The 27,839-nt window shown below is 41.2% G+C and overlaps 1 protein-coding gene, 1 non-coding gene and 1 pseudogene across 2 annotated transcripts; 1 reads left to right on the plus strand and 2 right to left on the minus strand.

The window, feature by feature from the left end:
• Window positions 1–488: 488 nt before the first annotated feature.
• Window positions 489–560, minus strand: trnap-agg (transfer RNA proline (anticodon AGG)). Its single transcript has one exon. It is a non-coding gene; the product is annotated as a tRNA-Pro (tRNA).
• A 188-nt stretch (window positions 561–748) lies between these two features.
• Window positions 749–5,302, minus strand: LOC130212643 (fucolectin-4-like; annotated as a pseudogene).
• Window positions 5,303–6,415: 1,113 nt separating this feature from the next.
• LOC130213212 (uncharacterized) lies at window positions 6,416–27,619 on the plus strand. The gene is made up of 15 exons (XM_056444688.1): window positions 6,416–6,496; window positions 6,764–6,828; window positions 7,744–8,029; window positions 8,888–9,042; window positions 19,565–19,844; window positions 20,954–21,090; window positions 21,916–21,920; window positions 22,731–22,998; window positions 24,256–24,266; window positions 24,492–24,575; window positions 25,252–25,339; window positions 25,704–25,989; window positions 26,742–26,896; window positions 26,972–27,251; window positions 27,338–27,619. The coding sequence occupies exons 2-15, from the start codon at window positions 6,768–6,770 to the stop codon at window positions 27,483–27,485; spliced, it is 2,244 nt and encodes a 747-aa protein (XP_056300663.1). The 5' UTR covers window positions 6,416–6,496; window positions 6,764–6,767; the 3' UTR covers window positions 27,486–27,619.
• The last annotated feature ends 220 nt before the right edge of the window (window positions 27,620–27,839 follow it).

Here is a 27,839-nt window from a genome sequence, read left to right on the forward strand (position 1 = left end):
ATTTTTATATATATATATATTTATTTATTTAAATTTGACAAATTAATAAGATAGGACTTTAAGGATACAATACAAAGGGAAAGGAGAAATAAAAGGGTAAAGAAGCCACATTGTTTTAATTGACTACTTTACTGCACTTTGTGACACTGTGATAGGTGCAATATAAATAAACTTTACTTACTTATATTGAAACAGATTGTATGACATTAAACTGTACGGCAAAATACTTGCACTTTTGCTCAGATATTTTGAAGCTGAAATGTTACTCAAATAAAAGCTTCATATAATATGACCATATCATTGTATAAAGTATATTAAAGTTGAACTACCTATAAGTTTCAACATTAGCATATGGGAGAAAGAAGCCTGTTGCCTCTCGAACATATTAACGATCTCCTGTGTACTATCACATCAGTGCATGTCACTATATTGTTGTTTTTCCTCCAGCATTTTAATTACATATTTTGTACTTTTCTATGAAAATGTAAGGGCTTGTCCGGGATTTGAACCCGGGACCTCTCGCACCCTAAGCGAGAATCATACCCCTAGACCAACGAGCCACACCTAATACTTACATCCACGTGATTTTTGAGGATTTTACTGGACATGCCACGTTGCATGAACATTGTCCTCCTTGACAACTACTCAAGGCACCGCTCTGATTTTACTTTCTTAGTGTTTGATCGCCATCTAGAGGCCATTTCTGGTCCTGCAGCCAACCCCATGTCTATAAAGAAGAGGTCTACTATTACATCACCTTTTTTATTCTATCATCACGTACTGCAAACATACACACATATATATACATATAAAAACATCTAAATATATATATAAGTATATATAACATCTCTGCAACTCTGCATCAGATGGACGTCACCGATGTAAAAACGTCTGTGTGATACATCGTGAGACTCCTCAGGCCTAATCCAGTCTGGAGCCGTACACCTCCACCTCACACAGCATCAGGTGCTCGATCCTTCCGGGAATGACCACGTTGACGTAGCGTCCGTCCATCCCGCCACACTGGAAGTCTGCCGTGAAACCTCCCGGGATGCTCGAGAAGAAATGAACTTGAACTCACGGAGTAATGAAAAATAATCCATTAATCCCAAAATGTGAAGTTATATTTCAGTTCCAGGACTGTGAACTATACCTGGGATTGTCGTTGCCATTGTTTAAGAGCGAATCTCCAATTCGGATCTCGGCTCCGTTGAGTCGTTCCGGAAAAGAATCTATGGCGTTGGTTATGTTGACGGAAAACACCCGGTGGGTTCTGCCCAGGTCCAGTCGCCACCAGGGGTTCATTTCTGACTTTGTCTGAGTACAAGACGCCTGCTTCACGCCGGCAGCACGGTTTCCATCTATGGCGTTGATGGCGGTGCTAAAAACAGAAGGCAGCGACGACTGCGTGGCTTGTCCACCGAGGGCCAGGTTCTCTCCTGCATGAAGGACAACAAACATGCAAACATCAGCACCGACAGATGGTCTTAACGTGTTGCGTGTTCTGCAGAACAAATTTCCCCCCCAAAAATGAAAATGTCTTGAAAGAATTTGCACATCGATAACATATTCTAGCTTTTACGGATGAAACTGCGATTAAAGATGCAGACTTAGATGCACCAGCAGCCACCAGCCAGCAGGGGTACTTGCGTCAATTGTTTTTTTTAATGTATTTGCAAAACTTTACCAACGTTCTCCAAGGAAACGTGCTGTTCTGGTTCAGCTACGTTATAGATTATAAGATATTTTCTAGGTAATTATACACGAGATATTTATACGTAACAGGAAGCGCATGCATCTTCATTAATGCCATGTGACCCTCGGCCGTGTCTCGCGCGGCTTTTCGGCTTTCGGTCCTCACCGGTCGGGGTGCGGTACCCGTAGACCTCCACCTCACAGAGCGTCAGGACTTTGTCGGAACCGGGTAGCAACACGGTGACATAACGTCCCTCCACGTGTTTGGTAAAAGTGAGATTCAAAGACTTGCCTTCCGGGATGTGAGGAATCACACCAGCCCTAAAAGAGAGAGAGAGAGGAAGCAGTGCATGCATATCAGCTAAGAAGTAATACCAACACAGGATTCTGCATTAAATGTGTGTATTAGAGACGTCGTTACGGTCACTCACAGTGGGTTTGCGGTGCCGTTGTCCGTTAAAGAGTCGCCGATGTGAATCTCCGCCCCGTCGAGCATGTCGGCGCAGCAGTCCGGTGACGATGACGGAGTTGACGATGTAGGAATCCAGCAGGTCCACTGTCCACCAGGGGTTGGAGGTCAGTTCTATCGTGTGGGCGCAGCCTCCCGAATTTAAATCAGAATTACGGCTTCCATCAATGGCACTGTAGGCAGATGCGAAGGGGTACGGGTCCGACTCAAGTCGTGGTGGGTCCCACTCGTACGCGTACATGTAGCGGTCAAAGTGGGTCGCTTTTCCACGCAAGGCCACGTTCTCTGTGAGGGAGACGGTTGAACAACACACAGATATAACGGAAGATCGTTGAGTGATGCTTGAGTGCAACCGATGAATAGAACCGGTATCTCTGCAGGTTACACATAAAATGCAATCTATTGGGATTCTTGTCCGTTTCCTTCATGTCGCTGAGCACAAAACAACAACGCCAAAGGGATAATCAATGAAATTCCTTTTTTGGTAGTGGACACACAAATTGTACTTAACCACGTACATTTCAGCGAGTACAGACCGAGTGTCGTACGAAGGATTTAAAAAAAGAAGAACGATAATAAGCAAAACATATTTTTGATTAAAGAGAGACTTTAATATTTTCTAATATCCCAAGCGAAGCCAGATCCTACTCACGATAGGTGGACGCCGAACACGTCCCCAGAAGGAGCAGCAGAGGCAGGACGGAATTGTGAATCATCGTTCTGGACTGGAGAACGAAACTGGAGGAAGAAAACATTGTTAATATTAATACTGAAAAGAAATCCTCACTCTCACACACAGAACTCTACACGGCCAGACTCCTTCATCGTGGCTGAACTCCTTCACCCATATTCAACAGTCTCATCTCAGATCCAACCTCCAAAACCTTCCGTCAGTCCCAAATACTCGCCTTAAAACTCTTGGTGACCGAGCGTACCCGTCTACACTGGCATTTGGTTGATTTGAACATTCTATTGGCTGCTTTTTATCTTGTTTGTTTGTTATTTATTTTATTGCACCATCGTTTCACTGTGTATTGCACTTTGCTCTTTAAACTCTGGAGATGTTTTGGCCCGTTATTGCCTATTTGTTTTAATTGATTACTGTACTGCACTTAGTGACACTTTGTCTGTGATAAGTGCAATATAAATAAACTTTACTTACTTACTTATATAGAAACGGACTCTATGACATTAAACTGTATGGCACAATACTTGCACTTTTGCTGATGTAACATCGTTGAAGAGGTTCCGTGTTAATCCAGCTAAATGGGAACAACTATGCCACCTGCTGTGGTAAATGTGTACCTGCACTTCATAATAGGCGCAAAGGACTCTGGGAAAATCCTCAGTGACTCAGGATTACCGTATAGGTAATGTGTCTATGTATGTCTGTGTGCAATTGGTAAAGTAAATAATAGTTAAGCTGGCTTTATTTGTTTGTATAGTAATTGTCTTAGATTATATTCGCCATGTTTTCATTAAGTAAACTATTAGTTTTGTGTGTTTTTTTGCCAGTAAAAATGTCAGCTAGCCAACACTAACGTGACGCCATCTTTTTAGACCCACCGCAGATGACCGAACTATTCCGTCCCTTGTTATGGATGCATGTGTGTTACAGTGTTGTTCCATTGAGTGTTAATGTTTTAAATATGCAGATGGGGTATGTTCTATATCTACATGTTTAGTTTGTTACTCAATTGTTGTTATAATTTAAGAGAGAGACCGTTTCTGCTCCTTTTTAATTTATTTTATTCACATGTAATTAAAGCCGCTACATGATCACTGTTTTAGTATACCACTGTATTTAAGATGGGTAATGCCCAGAGGGACTCAGGGTTCACGTTCAGACCTCAGGATTCCCGTATAGACCGAGCATGCACAGTTGTCCACAGCAGATGACCGAACTCCGTCCCTGGTTATGAATGCAGAATACAGATGTGGAATAAACTGATGTTACCACAAGCCTGCCCAGCTCCATTATACTCAGTTGGCCAGGAGACCTCTCACAGAGGTCACACTGAGATACTGTTGTAGATTAAATGTTGCTCTAATAAAAGCTTGATATAATGTGACCATATCATTGGTCAGTGGGCTTTCCTTCATGTCTGTATGTCAGTGGGCTTTCCTTCATGTCTGTATGTCAGTGGGCTTTCCATCACCGTCTGCAATGTAGACAAAGTACTACCAGATTTCACTTCTGGCATCTTTTTTTCCAAAAAGCTGAGGACGGTCGGCAAAAGCTCCGGCACTTGATGTCACGTCTCCCCAGCGACCAATCGCTGTGAGTGAGCGCTAGGCAGCCCCGCCCCCTTGCATGCCGGCAGTATGACAAGGAGCTGAACAGTGCGTGCACTGAAGAGGCTGTAGACATCTTAACGTTGATTGGCCAAGACTCGACACGTCACACTAAATATATTTAATTGCAAAGATCACCACTTCACCTTTTTTTCTTTTTACTCCAATCTCAGAAACGCTGGCCACTTTTTTTTCAATGTCGACTTGCGGGCGACTCACGTGGTCCCTGCAGGCGACCAGTTGCCTGTGGGCACCGTGTTGGCTACCTCTGCCCTAGACCAACGAGCCATACCAAATAACCAAATCCACGTGATTTTTTACTGGACATGCCAAATTGCATGAACATTGCCATCTAGAGGCCATTTCTGGTCCTGCAGCCAACCCCATGTCTAAAGACTGTATGACATTAAACTGTATGCCACAATACTTGCACTTTTGCTGAGATATAATGTAGATTAAATGTTGCTCAAGTAAAATCTTGACATGTAACCATTCTTCTTCGATTCTTGTCCGTTTCCTTCATGTCGCTCAGCACAAAACAACAACACCAAAGGGATAATCAATGAAATTCCTTTTTTGGGAGTGGACACACAAATTAAACTTAACCACGTACATTTCAGCCAGTACAGACCGAGTGTCGTACAGAAGATTTTAAAAAAAGAATGATAATAAGCAAAACATATTTTTGAGGAAAGATGGACTTTAATATTTTCTAATATCACAAGCGAAGCCAGATCCGACTCACGAGAGGTGGACGCCGAACACGTCCCCAGAAGGAGCAGCAGAGGCAGGACGGAATTGTGAATCATCGTTCTGGACTGGAGAACGAAACTGGAGGAAGAAAACATTGTTAATATTAATACTGAATGAAGTTCATCCAAGACCTGAAATTCAATTATCCTCCAGACTGTGTCTTTAAAAGCTTTACCACATACCTTGACTTGTCAAAATGGACTCAGGAGAAGACGAGGACTCACGGTTTATGTCTCGAAGTGGCCCACACAGGCATATTTATGTGCATCTCTTATCTGACATATTTATGTGCACTCTTATCATGGCACATGCTGTTGTTCAGTGATGATTTACCAACACCACCATTTTGCCCTTGTATGTAGATAAATTTCTTACGAGACGAGACTTCTGCAATTCTTCCAGTTGATCTAGAATGCTGCAGCTTGTGTAGGAAAACTAAGAAAAAAAGATCATATGACTCCTTTATTAGTTTTATATTTAAAAAAACATAGTTAATAATATAGTACATTTCTGCTTTGCACTGTTCCTTTAATAATACAGATTTTATTTCTGTATTATTAAAGAGGCCGACTCAGGATCATATTTTGGATAATATTTTGGTCTTTTCAGAGGGAGAAAAAGAATGAAGTGATGCTTTAGGGAACGTGCATATTGCGCAAAAAAATAAATAAAGCATTTTCAGCATTAAGGGATCTTATTGTTCAGGTCAAAAGTACATAGAAAACAGCTGACAGCAGCTATTTTTCCTCACATGTCGTCCAGTAAGCAATGATGAAATAAGTACTTGTACAAGTAATTAAAGTACTCAAAGGAACACGCTATAGGCAGAGGAGCATGAAATCATAATCTGCTGAGTAACTCTAGTTTTTATTTACAAATGTAATGAAGTAAAAAAGTGCAATATTTCCCTCTGAAGTGTCGTGCAGTAGAAGTATAAAATAGTATATAATGGCCTAGTACTTGAGCAAATGTACTTCTTCACTGCCACTAAGGAGTAAATGTATTACGATAGTTTAAAAAAAAATGTGCCTTCCCATACACACATAATGACTCGACGTGTGTGTGTGTGATCTTTGGCACACTTCTTGATATTTCTGAGATTTACTCACGAGTTCAGGATGTGAGATGGGACGTGATTGGATAAGTGTTGAAGATGAACATGATCTGATCTTCTGGTGATTGGTTGGATGCGGTCCCACTGAGACGCATATAAAGAGGAGTTGTTTGAGGTTATTGGAATCTTTTTAATTTGTGCATTGAATCATCTGGCGGTCGGGCCTCCAGGTAACTTATCATTCCTTTGTTGCATCATGTTCATACATCAATTTATGAGAATGTTTCGCATGTCGATCTGCAGCACGTAACGGTTGGAATAGTTTTAACCATAATTATGAAATGTATTTAAATACTTATACTCTGTTCGTGCACTCTTTCATACTTTGTACCTGTAAGAATCACTCCTTTATAATTCCCTCAGGACGCATATTACACACAAATAATTATGAATAAATAAGACGTGTGAAAAAAAAATGCCTTAATTCTCTCAACCAGAATAATGAAACCCAGCGTTTTTGTTCTGCTGCTCCTCCTGGAGACATGCTCAACTTCCACTTATGGTGAGTATGAGCTGTGTGTGTGTGTGTGTGTGTGTAATATCGTCGTTGTCAATCACCACCAGGAGGTGCTCGTAGTCAGAAAAGTACACGAGTATAATTATGCAAATTAAGTTGTTGGGCTGTATGTCATTGTATTTTCTTTTTATCTACTTGGGCTCGGCATACTCATTAATTTCCCTCCTCATATTAAACATATATAATACGAACTCTCCAAGTGTTGTAGTCGGCATAAACGACATCCTCATTTTGTCAAACTTTCCACAACAACTTCCTGCTGGATTTTTTTCCTGTATTAAGCAAAAAAAGTTGACGACTCATCAAATCGCAATTTAAGGAAGCAAAACAAACGCATGACGAAACATATTTAGACCAATTCCACATAAATCAAGCTAATGCAAGAACAAATGTAAAGGCTCAAGTCAGACTTATTAATGCAAAAAATAAATAAATAGATTTTACTAGAAAAAAAAGCAACAACAAAAAAACGGGAAAAAAAAATATTCTGTTGTAATAAAATGGATTAGTTCCAAAATAATATTTTTTCAATTAAATAGACCGTAAATAAAACAAAATAATGTGTAAAATAAAAAATATAGCACTACTTTAAATAATAGCTTGCAGGTGGCCGAGTGTCTTCTGCTTTTTGACGCTTGTAAAACAACCGACTGACGCATCACCGCCACCATGTGGTGGCCAGCTGTATTGTAACAGATATATTAACTCCATGCCTGGGCAACTTGCAACATTTCTGTTGGGTTTTGTTATCTGTACTTTAAATTGTGCATGCTGTTTCTTAATTTGCAGTGCGTTGATTGGTCCTCTCAGGTCCTCTAAGTTGTTAGACACAGATTTAAGTTTCACAATTTGCAAACGATCTTCCGTTATATCTGTGTTGTTCAACCATCTCATTCACAGAGAACGTGGCCTTGCGTGGAAAGGCGACCCAGTCGGACCGCTACGAGCACGCCTTCGGAGCTGCCTACAGTGCCATTGATGGAAACCGTAATTCTAATTTCGGGTCGGGATCCTGCACCCACACGGATGAAGAGAACAACCCCTGGTGGAGAGTGGACCTGCTGGAGTCCTACGTCATCACCTCCATCGTGGTCATCAACAGAGGAGACTGCTGCCCCTTCAGGCTCGACGGGGCGAAGATTCACATCGGCGACTCTTTAACGGACAACGGCGCCGCAAACCCACTGTGAGAAAATACATCCTGCAATTTTAATTTATTTATTTATTTTGTAAGTCTGTGAATCGCTTTCACCTCTGGTGGGAACATTTAAAGAATGTTTCGAGGACAGATTTGTACTTGTGTGCATTGTTACCCAAAATCTAAAATGTCAAACCAGAGGCTTGAAGCCAGAAGGTGAAATTCAGATCAGTAATATCGCAGCAAACGAGTATTTACTAAAGATGTGGTCGCGTGCCCCCATCGGCTAGTTCATGGCCGCTCTGCTCTCATACGGTGGTTACGGCATATTGTAGCTTGTAAAACAACCGACTAACGCAAAACTGTATTCCAACTGAGATATATTATCTAAGGACCAGATCGCCTCCTCTTTCCCCCGACGTGTTCCTCTTTTTGAGACAAAAAAATGCCCGCAGGAGGGTCCAAAAAACGTCCGGATTTTTGCTTAGTTTTTCTGGGTCTTCTCTTTCACTTTCAGATTCACAACCTCATATTTTGGAAAATGTTTTGGAAATGGCTCTCCCCTTCTGCTCCACCTGTGTGCGCGAGTACAAGGCCAGATGATTCCTGAAATGATCCTTTAGGCATGTATAATCATACAATAAAAACAGGAGAGGCAAGAGATCTCAGGGGGGCATCTCAGGGGGCATCAAGAAGGAGCTGTTTAGGCACACTGACTACTTACTCCTCCCCCGAGACGAAGTGTCCTCGCCACAAAACTCTGATAACGCTGTTAGCACTGTTAGCCGCAACCTGCCGGCTCAGCTGTCACCATGTGGGGTGATAGATCTGTAGCACCTTTTTAAATATAATTTCCAGAGTTCTATCTAAAAAGGTTTAACATGTGATTCTCTCTCTCTCTCTTAGTGTTGGAACAATTCCTTCAACCGATTCAGACCGACCGTTCACTCTGACTTTCACTGAACGCGTGGTGGGACGTCACGTGACTGTCCTCCTACCGGGTTCAAGAAAATACCTCACGCTCTGCGAAGTGGAAGTCTACGGGTACCGCGCCCCGACCGGTGAGCTTTTTGAGCTATGAATGTGGCATCTGTAAACTGTGGCGCGAGTAAATAATATATTACCGGTTTCTGCAGGGGAGAACCTGGCACTCGGAGGAAAAGCCAGCCAGTCGTCGTTGTACATGTTCGGCGTCGCTTCCAACGCCATCGACGGGAATCCCAACGCCGTGTGGGAGGACGGCTCCTGCAGCCACACCAAGAACAACATCAACCCCTGGTGGCGACTGGACCTGCGCGTAACCCACAAAGTGTTTTCCGTGAAGATAACCAACCGAGATGAAGACTCCGAGCGACTCAACGGAGCCGAGATCCGCATCGGAGACTCCATGGAACACTACGGCAACAACAACACCAGGTGAAGTTTACAGCCCATTTATTTATGGGAAAATATAGTTTTTAAGAATTTTTAAAAATTCATTAAAAAAATTAAAAGTACAAAAATGCTGTATTTGGATATATTGAACACCATGAGTAACATACAAGTGAAATATGTGGTTTGGTACATGAGAAAATTAAAATCCAAAATGTGCCAAACTCTGTCCTAAATCTTCTCTAACTTTGTTCTGCTTCACTTTTTCAAAATCAAACTTTGCAGAGAGAATCTTCACATCGTGTAGTGTAATCTGGGAGAGGTTTAAAATGTTCAACTGTATCATTCCTAAGAAATAATATTTGTTTTCAATTCGGACATAAAACCTTTTTATTTTTGCTGTGTGCCAACTTCATTTACTCTTAACCAGTAAAATATGGACTGATATGTACACATCTGAAGTAAGTATAAGTGTTTACGAATGAAAAAATGTTTAAAAAATATTGAAATAGCTGTTGTGGTTGCAGAGATACAGTCTTTTTTAGCAAAGTCCATAAAAATAGCTGGGGGCTTAAAAGAATTAGGATCACGAAGCATTTATACCTGTCCCAGCCGGGTGCGCTCACGCTCCAACGAGTTCACAGACTAAATATACAGCGAAATACAAAATAGTTTCCGTTTATCGTATATGCGTGAGTGGACATATGAGTCGCACCTCACGAATCCCACGGTATTTAAAGGCATCCTCTCACTGGGCCGAGAGCCACTCACCGGTTAGTATTAGATCACATGCATAGAGCTTCAAAATTCACAGCATGCTATTGGCTAACCCCTACAGGAGGCGGGCTAATCTGATCTACTTCACAACATGGCTACACCCACTAGCATACTTCACATACAGTCCTTCACAATAAGATGGGCTTCAAAATAAAATGTCAGCTTCCGGTTAAAAACAGCTGTCTCTAGTAGAAACTCCCATTCTGACTACGCTTCCAAAAAATCTAAACATTTCATTCATACTCGTGCCACAGTTACAATAAGCACATATAAGCATCTTACAGTCAGTAGTACAGTTACAAGAATAATACAAAGACCATATTTACACAGTGATTATACTTTTCAGTGACTGTGACTTTCTATGTTTTCATAATACATTTTTCTGAATATCCTTCATAATATCCGTTAGTGATTATCATAGCTTTCTTGTGTAATAATTAAAAAACATAGACTTTCTTATTTTCATGTGCAAGTATATATAAAAACCATAACAACTCTACAAGACCGACAACGCCATTTCTGTCTCTTTCCGCCAGGTGCGCCGTGATCGACAGCATCCCGTCGGGTGGAGTCGGTGAGTTCCAGTGCGGTGGGATGGACGGCCGTTACGTCAACGTGGTCATCCCGAGAGAAGAGTTTCTGAGCCTGTGTGAGGTGGAGGTGTACGGCTCTCGTCTGGATTAGGGAGGAAGTCAATCAAACAAGCAACTGTGACAGTGCATTGTGAGATTTTTTATTTTCTGTAAGGCTGTTGTGGAGTTGTCTTTTTAATATCAAACCTTTGGTGTGCTTTCACGATACCTGCTGCAGGATAAAACTGTCTGTCATCAAAACTGAAATACAATTAAATCAGAAACACAGCCTATTGTCTTTTTCATTTCATCCTTATCAGTTCTTGCATTTAAAATGTCATCGACCACAATTATTTGATACATTTGGCGTATACAGGACATAAATGTGTCATCCTTGATGGAGGCAATATACATAAATATACTATTATATTTAGGGATAAGACTATTAATAAAATACATTATTTTATTGAGAGTTTCTTTAACTTTGGGCTGTAGACTGAATCGAGATATGACTTCGAAAGGGAACAGCGGTGCTGCGACTTAGACTGAATTTAGGGCATGAGTGATCCAGGAGACAGAGTCGTGGCTGAGGGCAGGTGAAGGGAATCAACAATCAAGAGACACTGGGGAGACACACAGAACAGGGCGTTCCCACTGAGACGCGTATAAAGAGGAGTTGTTCTTTCATCGAATCATCTGACGGTCGTTCCTCCAGGTAACACGTTTCATTCCTTTGGTGCATCATGTGCATACATCGATTTCTGAGAATGTTTTGCATATCGATCTGCAGCACGTGTGAGTTGGAATAGTTTTAACCAGGATTATGAAATGGATTTGAATACTTGAAGTAAGAATCACTTCTTTAGAATTCCCTCAGGACGCATATTACGCACGAGTAATAATGAATCAATAAGACGTGTTGTGTGAAGAGAAAAAATAAAATGTGTTAATTCTCTCATCCAGAATAATGAATCCCAGCGTGTTTGTTCTCCTGCTCCTCCTGGAGGCATGCTCAGTTTCCACTTATGGTGAGTATGAGCTGAGTGTGTAGTTGTTGTCAGTCACCACCAGGAGGTGCTCGTGGGTCTCTTTTTGCTAGCCAGAAAAGTATATTCATACAAATGAAGTTGTTGGACTTTATGGCCAGATAGAGGCTTGTATTTTTTGTTTTGTGATCTACTTTGCCTCTGCATACAAATTAAGTTCCCTCCATATTAAACGTGTATATATATAATCCAAACTCTCCAAGTGTTGTAGTTGGACCGCATTGGTAGTAACAACGTCCTTTTTGGCAGACTTTCTGTATCAACTTCTTGCTGGATTTTTTTTATTTTTATGTATTGAGCAAAAAAAGTTGCCGGCTCAGCAAAGCCTAACTTAATGACGCAAAACAAACGCATGATGAAACGTATTTAGACCCAAAAAGTTGTTTGTGTCCTAGTTTAAGAATCACTGGTCTATATCACACCAAGATATATTAACTCCCTGCCTAGGCAACAGTTCTGTTGGGTTTTGATGTCTGTACTCTAAATCGTGCATTTTTTTTAAAATTTGCAGTGTTGATTGGTCCTCTCAGAACCCTTCTTAATTTTGTTTGACACAGATTTAAGTTTCACAATTTACATACCATCTTCTGTTGTATCTCTGTTCAACCGTCTCCCTCACAGAGAACGTGGCCTTGCGTGGAAGGGCGACCCAGTCGGACCGCTTGCACCACGTCTTCGGAGCTGCCTCCAGTGCCATCGATGGAAACCGTAATTCTAATTTCGGGTCGGGATCCTGCACCCACACGGATAAAGGGAGCAACCCCTGGTGGAGAGTGGACCTGCTGGAGTCCTACATCGTCACCTCCGTCGTGGTCATCAACAGAGTAGACTGCTGCAGCGACAGGCTCGACGGGGCGGAGGTTCACATCGGCGACTCTTTAAAGGACAACGGCGCCGCAAACCCACTGAGTTGTTTGTACATTGTGCGAGATATACTGCCTTCTCTCTCGCCAAGAAAGATGACACTCGGCTAGTGTTGCTAGAAAGCCACAAAAAATACATTTTAGAAGATTCTTCACTCACAAAACTGTGACTTACTTATCTTGAGTAACCATCTTTTAAATTGTTGGTGCTTTGAGCGCCACAAGCCGAGTCATGTTTTATTCAAGTGAAGCCCGACGTCTCATATGGCACATACCCCCAAAACTCTGAACTAAAAACCAAGACTATGCATCAGATGGACGTCACAGATGTAAAAACGTCTCTGTGTGATACATCGTGAGACTCCTCAGGCCTAATCCAGCAGAGGACGGAATTATGAATCATCGTTCTGGACTGGAGAATGAAACTGGAGGAAGAAAACATTGTAAATATTAATACTGACTGAAGTTCATCCAAGACCTGAAATGCAATTATCCTCCAGACTGTGTCTTTAAAAGCTTTACCATATATCTTGACTTGTCAAAATGGACTCAGGAGAAGACGAGGACTCACGGTTTATGTCTCGAAGTGGCCCACACAGGCATATTTATGTGCACCTCTTATCTGACATATTTATGTGCACTCTTATCATGGCACATGCTGTTGTTCAGTGATGATTTACCAACACCACCATTTTGCCCTTGTATGTAGATACGGCTCAATTCTGAGCTTTGGTATAGATTTTAAAGTCTGATTTAAATAACCTTGAGCTTTGATTAAAAAAAACACATTAGAGTAAATACTATTCCAGCACCAAAAAGTCAAAGGATTTAAAAGAATAAGGCGACGGAAATGTCGTATTTTTTTTGGTGCCTTTTTCATTGAAAGCATGGAACTTGGTACACTTCATTATTTCCACGTCACATTTTGATGTCTGCCTTCTCTCGAATGTAAACGGACTATCATGGGACTTGGGTAGTGGCGCTCAAATTGTCCAGCGATCCAATCAAAAGACCGAAATCACAGATCCTACTGTTAAATATCGTCCATGAAATCAAAGCGTGATTTGTTTTCTGCCCCATTGTCGTCCCAAAAATGGATTCAGAAATCCTCAATGTTGCGCTGATTGACAGGTTCCTTCATTAGCATGAACACACACACACACACACACACACTGAAGTTTATGGAGAAAAGCACATGAACTGAAAGAATGGAGGTCTTAAAAACGACATTTTAGAGCACATCACAACGTTAGTCCGATGTGGATTGCAGAAATCTAAATTGTGGTTGTACTCCCTGGTGAGATAAACAGATAAAACAGTAAAATTAGAGAGTATACATGTTTATAATTTGCCGCCAGTTGGACGATATGAGACACGACCTCCCGGTTTGATTAGATAACGTTTGTACTTTGCATTATAGGCATGGAATAGGAATGCTGTCAACAAACTGCAGATATGAAAACATGGATGACCTGCAACTTCTTGATATTACACTAAACAAGGTATTTTTGTAGAATTCAATTATCTAATAATCTAGTTTCTGTAGATGGCATTGTCCTGGGATACAAAACCAACGAAAAGAATCTGAGCCATCTTTGATCAGGATTTATCCCCAAACACATTTCAAGGAAAAACTACATTTTACGTCACATCACAAAGTCGAATGTGGATTGCAAAAATTAAAAATGTTTACTGTAAATTGCATAATAAATGTGGTTGTACTTCCTGGTGAGATAAAACCGATAAAACAATATTTATGTTTATAATTTGGCGCAAGTTGGATGATAAGAGACACGACTTCCAGGTTTGATGAGATAACAATTGTACTTTGCATTATCAGGCGTGTGCTATTAATGCTGTCACAGCAACAACACATGGATGAACTGCAACTTCCTAATGGTAAACTCAGACAAACATGAAGGTAGTTTACTAGAAATCAATTATCTAATACTATAGTTTCTGTACATGGCATTGTCCTGGCATCCAGCACCAACGTAAAGAATCTGAGTTTACTCTGATCAGGATTTTTCCATTGCCTCCCAGGTCAAATACATTACAAGGAGTGTCATTTTTCACCTACGTAACATTTCACAAATTAGGCATATCCGGTCTAAAGGCAATGTAGAAAAATTATTTATGCATTTCTTACTCGACGAGACTTCTGCAATTCTTCCAGTTGATCTAGAATGCTGCAGCTTATGTAGGAAAACTAAGAAAAAAAGATCATATGACTCCCTTATTAGTTTTATATTTAAAAAAACATAGTTAACTAGAACGGGCACTCGGTAGAGCGCATACCTTTGCATATCACAAGATTGGGCATTGAATTATGAACATTTTGGCATTAGTTGCATGCCAATTGGACATAAATGTATCGTGCTATGGTAAAAAAAAGATGTTGACCTTTCCATGACCTTGACCTTGACCTTTGACCCGATTGATCCCAAAATCTAATCAAATGGTCCCCGGATAATAACCAATCATCCCACCAAATTCCATGTGATTCAAGAAGATTTGACCTGTTCATGACCTTTGACCTTTGACCCGATCGATCCCAAAATCTAATCAACTGGTCCCCGGATAATAAACAATCATCCCACCAAATTTCATGCGATTCGTTCAATACTTTTTGAGTTCTGCGAAAGATTTTGACCTGTTCATGACCTTTGACCTTGACCTTTGACCCGATCGATCCCAAAATCTAATCAACTGGTCCCCGGATAATAAACAATCATCCCACCAAATTTCATGCGATTCGGTTCAATACTTTTTGAATTTTGCGAATAACACGCATACAAATAAATAAATAAATAAATACACGGCGATCAAAACATAACCTTCCGGCATTTTCAATGCGAAGGTAATAATATAGTACATTTCCGCTTTGCACTGTTCCTTTAATAATACTGGTTTTATTTCTGTATTATTAAAGAGGCCGACTCAGAATCATATTTTGGATAATATTTTGGTCTTTTCAGAGGGAGAAAAAGAATGAAGTGATGCTTTAGGGAACGTGCATATTGCGCACAAAAAAAAGAAGCATTTTAAGCATTAAGGGATCTTATTGTTCAGGTCAAAAGTACATAGAAAACAGCTGACAGCAGCTATTTTTCCTCACATGTCGTCCAGTAAGCAATGATGAAATAAGTACTCGTACAAGTATAAAGTACTCAAAGGAACACGCTATAGGCAGAGGAGCATGAAATCATAATCTGCTGAGTAACTTTAGTTTTTATTTACAAATGTAATGAAGTAAAAAAGTGCAATATTTCCCTCTGAAGTGTAGTGCAGTTGAAGTATAAAATAGTATATAATGGCCTAGTACTTGAGCAAATGTACTTCTTCACTGCCACTAAGGAGTAAATGTATGACGATAGTTTTTTATTAAATGTGCCTTCCCATACACACATAATGACTCGACGTGTGTGTGTGTGATCTTTGGCACACTTCTTGATATTTCGGAGATTTACTCACGAGTTCAGGATGTGAGATGGGACGTGATTGGATAAGTGTTGAAGATGAACATGATCTGATCTTCTGGTGATTGGTTGGATGCGGTCCCACTGAGACGCATATAAAGAGGAGTTGTTTGAGGTGTTTGGAATCTTTTTAATTTTGGCATTAAATCATCCGACGGTCGGGCCTCCAGGTAACTTATCATTCCTTTGTTGCATCATGTTCATACATCAATTTATGAGAATGTTTCGCATGTCGATCTGCAGCACGTAACGGTTGGAATAGTTTAACCATAATTATGAAATGTCTTTAAATACTTATACTCTGTTCGTGCACTCTTTCATACTTTGTACCTGTAAGAATCACTCCTTTAGAATCCCCTCAGGACGCATATTACACACAAATAATTATGAATAAATAAGACGTGTGAAGAAAAAAATGCCTTAATTCTCTCAACCAGAATAATGAAACCCAGCGTTTTTGTTCTGCTGCTCCTCCTGGAGACATGCTCAACTTCCACTTATGGTGAGTATGAGCTGTGTGTGTGTGTGTGTGTGTGTGTGTGTGTGTGTGTGTGTGTGTGTGTGTGTGTGTGTGTGTGTGTGTGTGTGATATCGTCGTTGTCAATCACCACCAGGAGGTGCTCGTAGTCAGAAAAGTACACGAGTATAATTATGCAAATTAAGTTGTTGGGCTGTATGTCATTGTATTTTCTTTTTATCTACTTGGGCTCGGCATACTAATTAATTTCCCTCCTCATATTAAACATATATAATACGAATTCTCCAAGTGTTGTAGTCGGCATAAATGACATCCTCATTTTGTCAAACTTTCCACAACAACTTCCTGCTGGATTTCTTTTGCTGTATTAAGCAAAAAAAGTTGACGACTCATCAAATCGCAATTTAAGGAAGCAAAACAAACGCATGACGAAACATATTTAGACCAATTCCACAAAAATCAAGCTAATGCAAGAACAAATGTAAAGGCTCAAGTCAGACTTATTAATGCAAAAAATAAATAAATAGATTTTACTAGAAAAAAAAGCACACACAAAAAAAACGGGGGGAAAAAACAATTATGTTGAAATAAAATGGATTAATTCAAAAATAATATTTGTTCAATTAAATAGACCGTAAATAAAATAAAATAATGTGTAAAAGAAAAAATATAGCACTACTTTAAATAATTGCTAGCAGGTGGCCGAGTGTCTTCTGCTTTTTGACGCTTGTAAAACAACCGACTGACGCATTACCGCCACCATGTGGTGGCCAGCTGTATTGTAACAGATATATTAACTCCATGCCTGGGCAACTTGCAACATTTCTATTGGGTTTTGTTGTCTGTACTTTAAATTGTGCATGCTGTTTCTTAATTACCTTCGCATTGAAAATGCCGGAAGGTTATGTTTTGATCGCCGTGTATTTATTTATTTATGTATTTGTATGCGTGTTATTCGCAAAACTCAAAAAGTATTGAACCGAATTGCATGAAATTTGGTGGGATGATTGTTTATTATCCGGGGACCAGTTGATTAGATTTTGGGATCGATCGGGTCAAAGGTCAAGGTCAAAGGTCATGAACAGGTCAAAATCTTTCGCAGAACTCAAAAAGTATTGAACCGAATCGCATGAAATTTGGTGGGATGATTGTTTATTAGCCGGGGACCAGTTGATTAGATGTTGGGATCGATCGGGTCAAAGGTCAAGGTCAAAGGTCATGAACAGGTAAAATCTTCTTGAATCACATGGAATTTGGTGGGATGATTGGTTATTATCCGGGGACCATTTGATTAGATTTTGGGATCAATCGGGTCAAAGGTCAAGGTCAAGGTCATGGAAAGGTCGAAATCTTTTTTTACCATGGCACGATACATTTTTGTCCAATTGGCATGCAACTAATGCCAAAATGTTCATAATTCAATGCCCAATCTTGTGATATGCGAAGGTATGCGCTCTACCGAGTGCCCGTTCTAGTTTGCAATGTGTTGATTGGTCCTCTCAGGTCCTCTAAGTTGTTAGACACAGATTTAAGTTTCACAATTTGCAAACGATCTTCCGTTATATCTCTGTTGTTCAACCATCTCATTCACAGAGAACGTGGCCTTGCGTGGAAAGGCGACCCAGTCGGACCGCTACGAGCACGCCTTCGGAGCTGCCTACAGTGCCATTGATGGAAACCGTAATTCTAATTTCGGGTCGGGATCCTGCACCCACACGGATGAAGAGAACAACCCCTGGTGGAGAGTGGACCTGCTGGAGTCCTACGTCGTCACCTCCATCGTGGTCATCAACAGAGGAGACTGCTGCCCCTTCAGGCTCGACGGGGCGAAGATTCACATCGGCGACTCTTTAACGGACAACGGCGCCGCAAACCCACTGTGAGAAAATACATCCTGCAATTTTAATTTATTTATTTATTTTGTAAGTCTGTGAATCGCTTTCACCTCTGGTGGGAACATTTAAAGAATGTTTCGAGGACAGATTTGTACTTGTGTGCATTGTTACCCAAGATCTAAAATGTCAAATCAGAGGCTTGAAGCCAGAAGGTGATATTCAGATCAGTAATATAGCAGCAAACGAGTATTTACTAAAGATGTGGTCGCGTGCCCCCATCGGCTAGTTCATGGTCGCTCTGCTCTCATACGGTGGTTACGGCATATTGTAGCTTGTAAAACAACCGACTAACGCAAAACTGTATTCCAACTGAGATATATTATCTAAGGTGACCAGACGTCCTCTTTTCCCCGGACATGTCCTCTTTTTGAGACCTAAAAAATGCGTCCGGCAGGGATTCCAAAAACGTCCGGGATTTTGCTTCGTCGGATATTTGTGTTTCTCTGGGTCTTTCAGATTCACAAACTAGTTATTACCCCTTACAAGTTTTGGAAATGGTATCTCCCTTACGTTCCACCTTCTTGCGCGAGCTGTGTTGCCAGATACACGAAAATGATCCTCCTTTTAGGCATGTAGGCCTATATCATAAAACAGGCAGAACAAGAGAGAGCCCTTTCCTATCTCAGGGGGGGCATCATGAAGGAGTTATGCTTAGGGCACACTGACTACTTACTCCTCCCCCCCCGAGACGAAGTGTCCTCGTTTCACAAACTCAAATCTGGTCACCCTATATTATCTGATAACGCTGTTAGCACTGTTAGCCGCAAGCTGCCGGCTCAGCTGTCGCCATGTGGGGTGATAGATCTGTAGCACCTTTTTAAATATAATTTCCAGAGTTCTATCTAAAAAGGTTTAACATGTGATTCTCTCTCTCTTAGTGTTGGAACAATTCCTTCAACCGATTCAGACCGACCGTTCACTCTGACTTTCACTGAACGCGTGGTGGGACGTCACGTGACTGTCCTTCTACCGGGGTCAGGAAAAGTCCTCACGCCCGCGGCGGAAGTTCACGGCACCGCCCCGACCGGTGAGCTTTTTGAGCTATGAATGTGGCATCTGTAAACTGTGGCGCGAGTAAATAACATATTACCGGTTTCTGCAGGAGAGAACCTGGCACTCGGAGGAAAAGCCAGCCAGTCGTCGTTGTACGAGTTTGGCGTCGCTTCCAACGCCATCGACGGGAATCCCAACGCCGTGTGGCATGACGGCTCCTGCAGCCACACCAAGAACAACATCAACCCCTGGTGGCGACTGGACCTGCGCGTAACCCACAAAGTGTTTTCCGTGAAGATAACCAACCGAGATGAAGACTCCGAGCGACTCAACGGAGCCGAGATCCGCATCGGAGACTCCATCGCAAACTACGGCAACAACAACACCAGGTGAAGTTTACAGCCCATTTATTGATGAAAAATATAGTTTTTAAGAATTTTTAAAAATTCATTAAAAAAAGTAAATGTACAAAAATGCTGTATTTGGATATATTGAACACCATGAGTAACATTCAAGTGAAATATGTGGTTTGGTACATGAGAAAATTAAAATCCAAAATGTGCCAAATGTCCATTTTGGAGATCTTGCCTGAACTCTGTCCTAAAACGTCTCTAACTTTGTTCTGCTTCACTTTTTCAAAGTCAAACTTTGCAGAGAGAATCTTCACATAGTGAAGTGTAATCTGGGAGAGGTTTAAAATGTTCAACTGTTTCATTCCTAGGAAATAATAAAACCTTTTTATTTTTGCTGTGTGCAAACTTCATTTACTCTTAACCAGTAAAATATGGACTGATATGTACACATCTGAACTAAAGTATAAGTGTTTACGAATGAATTAAAAAATATATATATTCAAATAGCTGTTGTGGTTGCAGAGATACAGTCTTTTTTAGCAAAGTCCATAAAAATAGCTGGGGGCTTAAAAGAATTAGGATCGCAAAGCGAGAGCCACTCACCGGTTAGTATTAGATCACATGCATAGAGCTTCAAATTTCACAGCATGCTATTGGCTAACCCCTACAGGAGGCGGGCTAATCTGATCTACGACACAACATGGCTACACCCACTAGCATACTTCACATACAGTCCTTCACAATAAGATGGGCTTCAAAATAAAATGTCAGCTTCCGGTTAAAAACAGCTGTCTCTAGTCGAAACTCCCATTCTGACTCCGCTTCCAAAAAATCAATACATTTCATTCATACTCGTGCCATAGTTACAATAAACATATATAAGCATCTTACAGTCAGTAGCACAGTTACAAGAATAATACAAAGACCATATTTATACAGTGATTATACTTTTCAGTGACTGTGACTTTCTATGTTTTCATAATACATTTTTCTGAATATCCTTCATAATATCCGTTAGTGATTATCATAGCTTTCTTGTGTAATAATTAAAAAACATAGACTTTCTTATTTTCATGTGCAAGTATATATAAAAACCATAACAACTCTACAAGACCGACAACGCCATTTCTGTCTCTTTCCGCCAGGTGCGCCGTGATCCACAGCATCCCGTCGGGTGGAGTCGGTGAGTTCCAGTGCGATGGGATGGACGGCCGTTACGTCAACGTGGTCATCCCGAGAGAAGAGTTTCTGAGCCTGTGTGAGGTGGAGGTGTACGGCTCTCGTCTGGATTAGGGAGGAAGCCAATAATCAAACAAGCAACTGTGACAGTGCATTGTGAGATTTTTATTTTCTGTAAGGCTGTTGTGGAGTTGTCTTTTTAATATCAAACCTTTGGTGTGCTTTCACGATACCTGCTGCAGGATAAAACTGTCTGTCATCAATACTGAAATACAATTAAATCATAAACACAGCCTATTGTCTTTTTCATTTCATCCTTATCGGTTCTTGCATTTAAAATGTCATCGACCACAATTATTTGATACATTTGGCGTATACAGGACATACATGTGTCATCCTTGATGGAGGCAATATACATAAATATACTATTATATTTAGGGATAAGACTATTAATAAAATACATTATTTTATTGAGAGTTTCTTTAACTTTGGGCTGTAGACTGAATCGAGATATGACTTCGAAAGGGAACAGCGGTGCTGGGACTTGGACTGAATTTAAAACATATGACTTTCACTCGGGAGACCGCTGTTCGTGTCCAGTGTGAAAAACAAAAGGCAAACGTTCACTTGAAGCTTTTATTGTATCAATCCGGCCGGGGACAAGGGAACGGCTGGGAGAATATATGGGGGGGGGGCATGAGTGATCCAGGAGACAGAGTCGTGGCTGAGGGCAGGTGAAGGGAATCAACAATCAAGAGACACTGGGGAGACACACAGAACAGGGCGTTCCCACTGAGACGCGTATAAAGAGGAGTTGTTCTTTCATCGAATCATCTGACGGTCGTTCCTCCAGGTAACACGTTTCATTCATTTGGTGCATCATGTGCATACATCAATTTCTGAGAATGTTTTGCATATCGATCTGCAGCACGTGTGAGTTGGAATAGTTTTAACCAGGATTATGAAATGGATTTGAATACTTGAAGTAAGAATCACTTCTTTAGAATTCCCTCAGGACGCATATTACGCACGAGTAATAATGACTCAATAAGACGTGTTGTGTGAAGAGAAAAAATAAAATGTGTTAATTCTCTCATCCAGAATAATGAATCCCAGCGTGTTTGTTCTCCTGCTCCTCCTGGAGGCATGCTCAGTTTCCACTTATGGTGAGTATGAGCTGAGTGTGTAGTTGTTGTCAGTCACCACCAGGAGGTGCTCGTGGGTCTCTTTTTGCTAGCCAGAAAAGTATATTCATGCAAATGAAGTTGTTGGACTTTATGGCCAGATAGAGGCTTGTATTTTTTGTTTTGTGATCTACTTTGCCTCTGCATACAAATTAAGTTCCCTCCATATTAAACGTGTATTTATATATAATCCAAACTATCCAAGTGTTGTAGTTGGACCGCATTAGTCGTAACAACGTCCTTTTTGGAAAACTTTCTATATCAACTTCTTGCTGGATTTTTTTATTTTTCTGTATTGAGCAAAAAAAGTTGCCGGCTCAGCAAAGCCTAACTTAATTAATGACGCAAAACAAACGCATGATGAAACCAAAAAAGTTGTTTGTGTCCTAATTTAAGAATCACTGGTCTATATCACACCAAGATGTATTAACTCCCTGCCTAGGCAACATTTCTGTTGGGTTTTGATGTCTGTACTCTAAATCGTTCATGTTTTTTCTTAATTTGCGGTGTTGATTGGTCCTCTCAGAACCCTTCTTAATTTAGTTTGACACAGATTTAGGTTTCACAATTTACATACCATCTTCCGTTGTATCTCTGTTCAACTGTCTCCCTCACAGAGAACGTGGCCTTGCGTGGAAGGGCGACCCAGTCGGACCGCTTGCACCACGTCTTCGGAGCTGCCTCCAGTGCCATCGATGGAAACCGTAATTCTAATTTCGGGTCGGGATCCTGCACCCACACGGATAAAGGGAGCAACCCTTGGTGGAGAGTGGACCTGCTGGAGTCCTACATCGTCACCTCCGTCGTGGTCATCAACAGAGCCGACTGTGAATATTCATATTACATGTAACACATTCATACAATTAAAATGCTGCGTTAGAAATCAATTTGGCTAAAGAGCTTCCTACAGGAAATTAGTAGCCTATATTTGCTCATCTAACTACGCAGCAAACAAATTGCATCATATCGAGTGGATGCCCCTGACACAACATTATCAAAGTGTATGTCTGTTTGAAAAAAACATCAGACTAGTGCACTCACCAAATTGAAATAATTCTTTATTCGCAATACTGGAGCTAGATCTGGCTGCTGGCAGCCATCAAGACCTTGATTGTGAAATCCTTCAGACACGCCCTCTGACACCAGGGGTAGGCAAACAGTCCATGTACCAAAACAAGCAGCAGCAGCACTTCCTAAAACATTAAACACATGCAATAAAACAACGGTTATAAGGTCATAATCTGACAAATCACTCATTCATTATTTATAGCTTGAATATTTCTAGAAATGGGTTAACATTCTCTATGAATCACTGTATAGCATTATAAAACACTTTAACAACATTAAATATGAAGTCCGAAGCTGTATTGCCTTATTTTTAAAGAACATACACTAAGTATGTCTTGTTACTGCTGAAGGCATATGTCCAAAAATGGTAATCTCATATCAATTCTAGTTTCTACAGGAACCTTATGATCAAATATGGTACCTACATTTTTCATGCTGTAATTTCACTCATTTGACTAAATCCTCCACAAACAATATGCATGTAATCACTTAGCACAAACATTCAAGCATAACATGTGTGAGTTTCATCAACCTACCATGGTTAGTTTAGATGTTTGGACCGAAATTGTAGAGCCTGGTCTCTGCTGATAAGTCAAATGCCACAAAGGCGGTGCAGTGACCTTGGGTGATCTCTGCTGATTGGCTGGGTGAAGAAACATCTGTTAGATAAACAAATATTAAAGTCAAATTCCAGGAAACATTTGTTAGATAAAGAAGTGTCATAGCCAAATTCCAGGAAACATTTGTTCGATAAAGAATTGTCATAGCAAGTTACAAAATAGTTTCTGCTGGCTAACTAACTCTAAGTTGTTTAAACTAAGTTATCTGATTTTCTCCAACAAAACATGGCGAATATAATCTAAGACAATTACTATTCAAACTAATAAAGCCAGCTCGACTTTCATTTTCTTTACCAATTAGCTAACACTATATTGCGCACAGACATTCATAGACGTGGCATCGTTGTTCCCATTTAGCTGGATTAACACGGAACCTCTTCAACTATGTTACATCAGCAAATGTGCAAGTATTGTGCCATACAGTTTAATGTCATAGAGTTCGTTTCAATATAAGTAAGTAAGTAAAGTTTATTTATATTGCTCTTATCACAGACAAAGGTTCACTACGTGCAGTACAGTAATCAATTAAAACAAATAGGCAATAACCGGGGCCAAAACATCTCCACAGTTTAAAGAGCAAAGTTCAAATCCACATTAACAGATGAGGCAATGAAATAAATAAACAAACAAAGCGAGAATATAAGAAGCAGCCAATAGAATGTTCAAATCAACCAAATGCCAGTGTAGACGGGTACGCTCGGTCACCAAGAGTTTTAACCCTTGTGTTACCTTAGGGTCATTTTGACCCAATTCAATGTTTAACCCTCCTGTTACCTTTATATTTACTAACATATTTTACCCTTTGGGTTCAATTTGACACCAGCAATTAAAACCTCCAGAAAATTATTTGAATTAATATTGTTTTCCAAGTTTAAGTGTGAGGCACTTTATGTTTGTTTGTTGACCACCGAAAGAACACCGACATTAAACATTGAATGGGGTCAAATTAATCCTAAGGCGGGGGGAGGGTGTAATATTGATTCGGGTCAAAATGACCCTAAGGCAACACAAGGGTTAAGGCGAGTATTTGGGACTGACGGAAGGTTTTGGAGGTTGGATCTGAGATGATAGACTTTTAAATCGATACCAAAGCTCAGAATTGAGCCTTATCTACATACAAGGGCAAAATGGTGGTGTTGGTAAATCATCACTGAACAACAGCATGTGCCATGATAAGAGTGCACATAAATATGTCAGATAAGAGGTGCACATAAATATGCCCGTGTGGGCCACTTCGAGACATAAACCGTGAGTCCTCGTCTTCTCCTGAGTCCATTTTGACAAGTCAAGGTATGTGGTAAAGCTTTTAAAGACACAGTCTGGAGGATAATTGCATTTCAGGTCTTGGATGAACTTCATTCAGTATTAATATTAACAATGTTTTCTTCCTCCAGTTTCGTTCTCCAGTCCAGAACGATGAATCACAATTCCGTCCTGCCTCTGCTGCTCCTTCTGGGGACGTGTTCGGCGTCCACCTATCGTGAGTAGGATCTGGCTTCGCTTGGGATATTAGAAAATATTAAAGTCTCTCTTTCGTCAAAAATATGTTTGGCCTATTATCGTTCTTCTTTTTAAAATCCTTCGTACGACACTCGGTCTGTACTCGCTGAAATGTACGTGGTTAAGTTTAAATTGAGTGTCCACTACCAAAAAAGGAATTGCATTGATTATCCCTTTGGCGTTGTTGTTTTGTGCTGAGCGACATGAAGGAAACGGACAAGAATCCCAATAGATTGCATGTAATGTGTAACCTGCAGAGATACCGGTTCTATTCATCGGTTGCACTCAAGCATCACTCCATCAAAGCAAACTATATCTGTGTTGTTCAACCGTCTCCCTCACAGAGAACGTGGCCTTGCGTGGAAGGGCGACCCAGTCGAACCGCTTAGACCACGACTTCGGAGCTGCCTCCAGTGCCATTGATGGAAACCGTGATTCTAATTTCTTTTCGGGATCCTGCGCCCACACGGCGGAAGAGAACAACCCCTGGTGGAGAGTGGACCTGCTGGAGTCCTACATCGTCACCTCCGTCGTGGTCATCAACAGAGCAGACTGCTGCAGCGAGTGGCTCGACGGGGCGGAGGTTCACATCGGCGACTCTTTAAAGGACAACGGCGCCGCAAACCCACTGTGAGAAAATACATCTTTCAATTCATATTTAGATTTTGTAAGTCTGTGAATCGCTTTAAAGAATGTTTCGAGGACAGATTTGTACTTGTGTGCATTGTCACCAAAGATCTCAAATGTCAAACCAGAGGCTTGAAGCCAGAAGGTGATATTCAGATCAGTAATATAGCAGCAAACTAGTAATTACTAAAGATGTGGTAGCGTGCCCCCATCGGCTAGTTCATGGCCGCTCTGCTCTCATACGGTGGTTTCGGCTGATAACGCCGGTGTCACGGTCTTAGATTGGGCTTTGGGTTTCCGGTTTTATTTTGAAGTTCCTCATTTTTCGTGTCCACTGTTCCCTTCACTTCCTGCCCACCTTGTGATGTAATTACTTCAATCTGTTTGTTGGCATTTGGGTCCCGTTCTTTGTTACCACCTCCATCCTGGCAGGCGGCAGCGTAGCGCCCACTTTACGACTCCTCCCTCACGTAAACACTCTTACAGGGCTCTCGTCATCATTTGAGAGCAGTCATGCATTGCATTTTACTTCTCGTCACCACCCCCACCACATCGCGCTGAACAACGAAACTAAAAAAAGTATTTAATAAGTCATGTAACACATGATGATAATGGATATTGTCACCTCTTAGCACGGTTAGCACTGTTAGCCGCAAGCTGCCGGCTCAGGGAATAGATCTATCAGACCTCTTTTAAATGTAATTTCCAGAATTATATCTAAAAAGGTTTAACATGTGATTCTCTCTCTGTCTTAGTGTTGGAACAATTCATGCAACCATCTCAGACCGACCGTTCACTCTGACTTTCACTGAACGCGTGGTGGGACGTCACGTGACTGTCCTTCTACCGGGGTCAGGAAAAGTCCTCACGCTCTGCGAAGTGGAAGTCTACGGGTACCGCGCCCCGACCGGTGAGCTTTTTGAGCTATGAATGGGGCATCTGTAAACTGTGGTGCGAGTAAATAATATATAACCTGTTTCTGCAGGAGAGAACCTGGCACTCGGAGGAAAAGCCAGCCAGTCGTCGTTGTACCTGTTTGGCGCCGCTTCCAACGCCATCGACGGGAATCCCAACCCCAGGTGGCATGAGGCCTCCTGCAGCCACACCAAGAACGACATCAGCCCCTGGTGGCGACTGGACCTGCGCGTAACCCACAAAGTGTTTTCCGTGAAGATAACCAACCGAGATGGTGTCTCCCGTCGACTCAACAGAGCCGAGATCCGCATCGGAGACTCCATGGAAAACTACGGCAACAACAACCCCAGGTGAAGTTTACAGCCCATTTAAACCCCCACGGTTTCTTCATTGGCATCTTGAGACCGACAACGCCATTTCTGTCTCTTTCCGCCAGGTGCGCCGTGATCTACAGCATCCCGCCGGGTGGAGTCAAAGAGTTCCAGTGCAATGGGATGGACGGTCGTTACGTCAACGTGGTCATCCCGAGAAGAGAGTTTTTGAGTCTGTGTGAGGTGGAGGTGTACGGCTCTCGCCTGGATTAGGGAGGAAGCCACTAAATGGCACTTCTTGTTGCATATGTTTTCATTTGTACGGCAGTCATCTTTTTAGTACCAAACTTTTTGCTGCAGGATGAAACTGTCCGTCAATACTGAAATGCAATAAATCATTAACGCAGCCTATTGTCTTTTTCATTTCATCCTTATCGGTTCTCTCATGTCAAATGTACAGGACAGAAAATGTGTCATCCTTGGTGGAGGCAATACACATAAATATACTATTATATTTAGGGATAAGACTTAATAAAATACATTATTTTATTGAGTTTCTTTAACTTTGGGCTGTGGACTTGACTCTGAATCGAGATATGACTCCGAAGGGGAGCAGCGGTGCTGGGA

The sequence above is a fragment of the Pseudoliparis swirei genome, chromosome 22 (genome assembly GCF_029220125.1).
Source record: "Pseudoliparis swirei isolate HS2019 ecotype Mariana Trench chromosome 22, NWPU_hadal_v1, whole genome shotgun sequence".
NCBI classification, from domain to species: Eukaryota; Metazoa; Chordata; class Actinopteri; order Perciformes; family Liparidae; genus Pseudoliparis; species Pseudoliparis swirei.

Coding starts and splice junctions, on each gene's coding strand:
- LOC130213212 (XM_056444688.1), top strand. CDS start 6,768: ATGAAACCCAGCGTTTTTGTTCTGCTGCTCCTCCTGGAGACATGCTCA. Junction 26,897..26,971: donor CGGGTACCGCGCCCCGACCG/GTGAGCTTTTTG, acceptor CTGTTTCTGCAG/GAGAGAACCTGGCACTCGGA. Junction 27,252..27,337: donor TACGGCAACAACAACCCCAG/GTGAAGTTTACA, acceptor TCTTTCCGCCAG/GTGCGCCGTGATCTACAGCA.